This window comes from Lepidothrix coronata, unplaced genomic scaffold (assembly GCF_001604755.1).
Source record: "Lepidothrix coronata isolate B3197 unplaced genomic scaffold, Lepidothrix_coronata-1.0 Scaffold185, whole genome shotgun sequence".
NCBI classification, from domain to species: domain Eukaryota; kingdom Metazoa; phylum Chordata; class Aves; order Passeriformes; family Pipridae; genus Lepidothrix; species Lepidothrix coronata.
The window spans coordinates 228,970-237,034 of record NW_016690365.1 but is presented as its reverse complement, the minus strand read 5'-3'; the positions used below and the strand labels follow the sequence as shown (position 1 = coordinate 237,034).

Below are 8,065 nucleotides of genomic sequence, written 5' to 3'. Positions count from 1 at the left end.
AATGTCAATATGTGCCAGTTTAAGAACAATGTTTTATGTAACTCAGATTAAAATTTAACAGGGCTGTTTCACTATTCAGTGTGTGCAGCCTTTTCAACTGGATCTGATAAAGATCAGTTTTGCTGGAACTTGTTTTCATAGCACTTACAAAAGCAGCCTCCCTGCTACTGGCACTTGGAGCAAAAGAAGCTGCAAAATCTGCTGCATTTGAAAATGAAGGCAATATGCTTAGCATGCTTTTATACATGCAATAAATAAATAAGGGAAAAAGATGCTGGAAGGATTTGTGGCACTGTGTCAGTTGCTAATCTTGCTTTAGCTGCATTATAACACTAGCTCAACTCATAGTCCTGTAGGTTACCACTTCAGTGGCCTGACAACTGCAAATAGCTGTCAGCTACTAAAGGATACCTGAAGCAACCTGGAAGTGTGATTGACAAACCTTACTCGGCTCTATGTTCGCATAATGGACTCTTATCACCAGAAAGTCCACCGTTCCAAACTGCAGTTGGCATGAGAGGCAACAGGAGAGCTGCAAAATCCCCATTTAAATTGTGGAGAAACAGAGGATCAACCTTCAGTTCCGTTAAATCTCTTGTTTAAGCATGTGCCTCTCACATACTGACAAAAAAAGGTGAATTTATAGAAACCTGGTAGGTAATGATATTTGGACTGTACTGTAAGTGTAAGCAAGCCTCAAAGACAACCCAGACATCTCCTGATAACAGGTTGTCATTTCTGCAAGAAACAGCTCACTGGCTGTAAGAGTTCACACATGCATCAGCCCAGTCCACTGGGAATTCCTGTGAGCTTCTATCAACAACAGCCAAGACTGAGGCCTTTGAAGTCCCTGTACCTAAGATGAAGCATGCATATAGCAAATAAGCTGCAGTACAGTTGCATATTTTGATATCAGTCTTTTTCACGTACTTTAAAAGCAAACTACAAGAGCCAGATGCCCTGAGCTGATTAGGAGTCTGTCCTTCAAGACAAGCATTTAGGAGACATTACTCTAGGAGTTCAAGACTATCAAACTTCAAATTTAAGATCCTTGCCAAAAACTCTTAAGATGTTATCAAAGTAAGATGTGACACTTGGCTATAAAGATCCTGTTAATGAGTAACAGAAGAATTTGTGATCAGCTACAAACTAATTTGAAATCAGAGTAAGGAACACAGTTTTCAGAGGAGAAACCAAGTTTCTTACACTGCACACCACCATGTATACCTGTGTATATTTCTCAGGACTGCAACAAAAAACTGTTTATGGATGTGCAATAAAGCAGTTACATGCATTACATATATGGTTTGCAAAAGGACTGCAAAACCTGTGAAAAGACACATTTGCAGTTTCTACTCATGTCTTTCTTCCCAAACCTTTATGCTTTTCCTAACCCTTCAGAAAAAGCTTCATATGCGGCTTCTTAAAAGCCTATCAGTAAGCATGCAGAAGCTGCACCCTTACTGCTTTTCATAGCAGAGATTAAAAGATCAGATCTTGACTTCTCATAGAGGTGATCAGTAAAGATTTCTTCATAATCTTACTAAAATTACAATTTTGCAAGGGATAAACTTACAGACAGTGACAGGCACAGATGACTTTTTACTCTCTCTGCAAAAGAGTTCTGTTGAGGATACTTTTTTTTTTTTGGAGGCATGTTTTTGGAAAGCTTATATCCCTATGGATATTTTCAGAGTCATATTTTTATTTTAAAGCATTCATTTTGTCATGGCCAGTATTAAACATTTTGGATTTAATGCATGTTTTGTTGAATCTTGTGGCTTTCGATAATGTTCAAAAGCACTAAAAAGAGGGTCAGAATAGGGTAACTGTTCAAGCTACTGCTATGTGGTTTTTTTGCTTGGGAATACATCATTGCAGACATTTTAAATATACCAGAAGTTAAAATAACATTCTTCTGATTGAATAATTTCTATTAGGCTACTGATCTGAGCTGAAAACCAGTGACAGGCTCCAGTGGTTGTTAGTTTTGGAGTGCTTGAGTTCCTTTAAAGCTCTGCAACTCATGCTGTTTAAGATTTACCTTGATTCTCTAGTGCTATCTAGTGGCTACTACTGAAAATTATTAATGTGTAGAAATGCAGCTACACTAAAGTCAGCTTCTATGGACCAATCTAGGTACTTCTTCCATGGCTAGTCTGACTTCAAGGTGTCTAAGTGGGGTTGGGTAGTAAAGACAAATAGCCTCTCCCACAAAGGTTCAGCACCCAAAACTTCCAGGCTAAATGCCCAAGCTGAAATCAGCAGCTGTCTGCGTAAGCACTTTTGTATTGAAAAAAACCAAACCAACCAAACAAAAAACCACTCATGCAGCCACCTCCAGACCTATTTGTGCCTAAATAGGCGAGCACTTCCCCTCTTCTGTTACCTATCAATTTAACTTATCCTTCTCCTGTTATTGCAATGCACTTTTGAATTGAAAGTTCACACTAGGGCAGCTCCAGCCACCTTTCAATAGAGAGAAAAGCATATAGGCTTCCAGGTGTCAGTATACATATCTGCCTCTTTGCTGTTGGCTGCCCAAGATTTTTGCTTGGTTCATCTTCTCCTTGACATTGAGAAGGAAAACAACCCAGTTAAGGGTTGCCACTTTTGGGCTTCATCAGAGATCCGCTAGCTTGGCCAACAGATCCAAGGTTTAAGCTCAAGTGTGAGGGTCAATAACACATGTATATGAGTTCAAACTATCAACTAAGTAAAACTGAGTATGGTTCCTATATATAGAAGAAACAATCCTATAAATGTTCTTTCACATGGGCCTAAACAAAGAGCTTCTAGCAGTGAGGAAGTCCGGAATGTATGTATTCATACTTCATGAGGCGATCCTAGCCCCACAAACACGGCATCAGTATCCCAGACTCAAACATTTTTTAACTTCAAATAGGATTTGATTGTCCTGGAAGCACAAACGGAAATGTGCTCCAAACTTAAACATACCAGGCTAATAGAAAAGATGTATACTCCCAATAGAAGAAGGTGCATTGGGAATCACAATTTTCCTGGAAGGAAATATCAGCAGTCCAAGGGTTAGCACTTACACAGTACTATTCCCAAATCCACACATGAGCACAGACACACACAGACTTTGACACACTCCCCTCACACATAATAACTCCCCCCCACCAGCCCAAGACATACATACCAATTAAAAGAAATGGGAGAAGTGCTGACCAGAATGGTTTGGCTGCTGGCAAATTAAAGAGCTTTGAAGAGACTGTGACTTCTAAAGTGGAAAGAAGAAAACAATATATGACAGCAAACGGTAAACTGTTAATGACTTATTTCTATTAAATGTTAATATTCCATAAATCTGCACTTAAAACAAAGGTCCAGTTATACTTTTTTCTTCCAGCTCTAGTAACCACAATAGAAAGGCTTTTTTTTCCAGAGGGAGACTATATACACAGAATCCTGATGGTGAGCTGCCATTCGAAACAAACAAAAGCCAATTTATTCCTAGGGAGATAAGGCTTAGACTGAAAAGAGAGCATACTTAGTCATAATAGGAAAATCAGCTCAGACCAGGAGATTTCCACCTTGTCTCCAGCAATTCACTCTCTTGCCCAGATTTATCCTTATTGCAAAGGTGTTTTTAGACACACAATTTAACATGAAGGCAATCACTGCTGTCATTCACTGTTGTGAAAGGGGCTGTAAAAGCTTTGCCAAGAGACCGTGTCCACAAACATTTTTGTGAAGTAATCAACATACATATTTGGTTAGAACAAACTCTGAGCCTACACTAACAACAAATTTGAGTGGATTACTTCTCCTTCTGTAGATGCTTAAAAACAGAAGTATCTGATAGAACTGGAGAAAAAGGTAGAACTAAAGTAGCTCCTCTGCATAATCTTTAAATTAAAGCCAAGATGTTCAAGGCTAGATTTTTTAAAAAATCCCCCAGTCAACCAACCACCTTGATTTCCAGGACTGCAAGTGAAGATTGTCAGATTTGTGGGACACACCCATATGCAGGACTTAAAACTGCTGAGTATGCATCAATCCCACCAAGGAGTGACTCTGCTACACCCAGCGGTGGGTTCCTAACCACCACACCTGTCAGGGAGCAAGTCTTCAGGAACTGCAAGTGAGCTTTTGTCTACCCTTTTCATTAACACCACTCTACTCTTCCACATTGAATAGCTGAGAGGTAAGCAAAGTTAAAAGAAAGGGATGGATATCTGACCAGAAAATGGGTATAAGGCTTTTGGGAGACCCTGTTCTCTGAGTCACAGGCTCCATGGCTCACTGTTGATCCCTCATGGCAAGTCCCATGCCTGAAGAAATGCTTTTTAAACAGACTGAAAAATGAATAATGATCTCTGGCACAAAAAAGCAAGACAGCTTCATAGTTTCATGGATTTGCAACGAGTTTGCAAGTGAAGATAAAATCTTAAAAAAAAAATAAATTAAGGTTCACATAAGAGTAATGCCTTTTTATAACTATGAAATTATTTTGAATTCATCTTTCGCAACAGAATGAACAATGCAAGCATGCCATTGTAAAGCAATCAGGAACACACCTGCAACTTTACTTCTTTATCATGACAGTTTGGAATTTATTTATTTAAATCCCACATTGTGACACAAAAGCAGTAACAAAATAGCTGTAAACTACTTCTGTTACAAATATAGATACTATGTAAAGTGACTTTACATATTCTAATGTAGGCAATTCTCACACTATGCAAGAAATAAGTATAAAAGAGCAATTCAATAACAGCAGCATCCAGTAATGGTACCATGTGATTTCTTCCATCTTAGCCTACCACAGTGTAACTTCTAGAGCAGTTAAAAAGACAAAGGGGTGGATTTTTTGTTAATTCGCTTACACTTAGCTATCAATTTGTTAATACTATTTGACAGACACTTCTAATACTGCTTTTGTGACCCCAGTAAAACAAATGCTAGTCTTTTGTGTTCTCCCATAATGATGGCCTGAGCATTGCCTGCATTTCAGTTTGGATTTCTCTTAAATGACAACTGACATGGTGGCCTTCTTGCTACATTTTTTTGGCGAATCAACACAAGGGATCTTTCTGCTAATTAGCGTGCTAGTTAGCTGGGTATCTTTCTCCCTCAAAAGACTTAGTGAAATTTTTCTGCAGGAAAATAAATCACGGGGAAAGCGTGCTTTATCTGCCAGATTCCTAGAAGCAAGGCAGGCAAAGGCAGGCAGGCTACAATCAGCTAAGAGCTTCATTGAGTGCTACTTTTACATAAAGTTTTAGTGAGGAAAAAGTGATACATTTACTGACCACACTGCTGAACAAAGAACAGCTCCATGGTTGCATTGTACTTACTAGACACATCTTGTATTTGTGCCTCTAAAATCAATATCCCCAAAAAAATAGTTCTGGCTCTCAAATCTCTTCTGCTTATTACTGATGCAAATGTTCACTGCTGTCTTACTCTTCACCTCCACTGGGAGGAATTTTCAGGCCTTTACCCATCCTCAACACATTAGTCCTGGTTTTGTATCTCCTCAGTTCAAGAAGGACTCTACCTTTGCTGCTGTTGGTAACAGCAGCAACACCGTAACATCAACTTCTTCCACACTGGCCTAAAAGATATCCAGACATCTGTCAGCAGCCAAGTAAACCTGCTCTGAGCAGTTTGTTCATAGCTCTGATTCATGTAGCTTGAAGAAATGTCTGCATTGAGCCTGTAGTTAGTCTTGCACATTGGAAGAGAACAACCTTTGCTTACAGACATTTCATACTGGCAAGGTAGTTTTCACATCCATATACACTAGAAAATACTACTATTATAAAAGTCTAGCTCTTCTAATACTGCAGTTGCTGGGCATTCTCATTCACCAGGAACAGTTTCCACTAGCACTGAATTTTTTGGCCCTGAGCACAAGTCCTCTCCTTTTGAAACAAACACACAAGCCTCAACTCCCTGCCAAAAACCCACATAAACAAAACCCCCAAACCCAAACCAACAAATGAGAAACAAACAAAGCAATAAAACAAACAAACATACAAACATCAAAACAAAACAAAAAAAACCCTCAAATCTAAGACAAAATGAAACACAGTTTTCTCTTTTTTGGGGATACACCATGACTTAGGAAATTTAAACATATAAACAGACAAGCAAACTAACCCAGCCAAGTACCCACCCATCCCCTTCTACTTGATCATAGAATGGTTTGGGTTGGAAGGGACCTTAAAGATCATCTAGTTACAAATAACCATCTAAGTCCATTAATAATCAGCCTCCAGATTACATACTCTTCCCTCTATCCCCCAAGTCTCTATTTTATTAGTACTTTTTTTCTTCAGTAACCTTATTCCTGTTTTCTGATTACTGCTACCCATGCAACCCCCTTGTTGACTTCGTGAATTTGTAATTTTTCCAACATTATTCAAATATCCGAAGTCTGTTAGCAAAACATTTCAGTTTTGTTGTGTGGTTATTAATGCAAACATTCTTTTTTCTTTTTTTTCCCTGCTGACTTACTAATAGGAAAAATATCCACCTCTTTCCATAGCTGACATAACTTCATCCCAGTGGCTTGACAGTAAGAGAAGTACTTCTATTGGATACAGAAATATGGTTAAATGTTACTTTTCTTCACTGCTGTAACCCAGTCCTGTGAATCTGGAAGAGCAAGAAGACTGTACAAACATTTCCATTCTCTTTACTATGTGGAAAGTAAATAATACAGTCTTATTGACCCTAACCCTTCAAGCAGCCAGTTCATGACAATACAGTCAAAGTGACCGATCCTTTCGTCCTTTTCAGAATAGCAACTGCTTCCTCATGAGTCACCCCTTCTAAGCTCTGCCCATTCACAGCAATGATCTGATCGCCCCTCTTCAGGCGTCCATCTTCTGAGGCTGCACCCTGAAACGATACAACACATAACTGCAGACTCATGCATTTCTTTTTCTTCCATAAGGACACAGTCCTTATGGTTTAAGATTGGTACAGTGTACAAACCCCTTGAAACATTTTTGATTTTCAATGATTCCAATACAGTCAATTGTAGTACAACTGTACTACAGTGCAGTTGTCTGCCCTGCCCTAAGTTTCACAACATCTACAAATCAGACCTACAGGATTTTTTTTGTTTCCTTAACTCTGTTTGTCCAGCTAGTAAAACATTTAAACCCTGCTATCATAGAATTAGAATTTTCAAGACTCCAGGAAGTTTTCAGCAACTTGTTTAAGAAATTCAGTCACTAACACCCAGCTCTACACTCTGATTTACCATAAAAATTTAGGATTCTTCATTCCAGTTTTCTCTGACTCAGGGCTGTTTCCTACAGCAGTCCAAACTATTAAACTCAGGTTAGTATTTGAACTACTCCAAAGGTCCAATCTAAGTTCAATAATATAGTTTCCGCTACTACCTGAAGAAAACGTACTCTAAATATAAGGCAAGGGAAATGTTTTTCTAAGTATGTGCACAATTCCCGTTTTGAGATGTGGAAAAGAATGCCATATGCTGGATCACATGTATTTAGAAATTCTGAATCTTTTGAAGACTACAGCTTTCAATTACTGGAGGCACATTTTGACCAGCACTTACACTAAAAAGGAAAACCTGTAACAATCTTTTTGCTGCCAACTAAGGCCATGATTTGGTCTGAGTGAACTAATAAATGGACTGACTGAACAAACCTACACCTACCTTTGCAAACACCGTCTTCACATAAATGGGTAAGTCTCCATGGGGACTGCCGTAGCCACCCACAATACTAAAGCCAAGGCCGTCCGGTCCTCTGTCCAGAGTAATAGTCTTGTACTGAGGAGGTCTAAGAAAAGGGAAAAGAGTATTGTAATGTTGTCTGAACTTTGGATTTAACATGTATAATATTTCTTTTATGCTAATCAATACATTTCCCTTTCTACTCTAACTATAAATACTTTTATTGTAATGAACTGGTTATTTAAGTTTGTGTTAAACACTGTAAATGTCTAATGCCTATATTGTTACGTAAAAGTAGCTACTTCAAACACACAGCTCAAGACATAGTTATGGCTGCTATGTGCTTACCAGTGAAGTACAGATGCAATGCCAGTACCTCAA

At 38.6% G+C, this 8,065-nt stretch overlaps 1 protein-coding gene across 21 annotated transcripts in view; it reads right to left on the bottom strand.

Annotated features, from left to right (window-relative positions):
- Positions 1-4,568: 4,568 nt before the first annotated feature.
- The window catches only part of MPDZ (multiple PDZ domain crumbs cell polarity complex component), a 107,927-nt gene continuing 104,430 nt past the window's right edge, over positions 4,569-8,065 (bottom strand). For all 21 annotated transcript variants that reach the window (XM_017830901.1, XM_017830903.1, XM_017830908.1 and 18 more), the window contains 2 exons: positions 7,667-7,790; positions 4,569-6,876 (listed from right to left, as the gene is read on the bottom strand). In XM_017830901.1, coding sequence (XP_017686390.1) covers positions 6,730-6,876; positions 7,667-7,790 — 271 coding nt within the window. In that variant the 3' untranslated portion in view covers positions 4,569-6,729. The remainder of the gene's footprint in view (positions 6,877-7,666; positions 7,791-8,065) is intronic.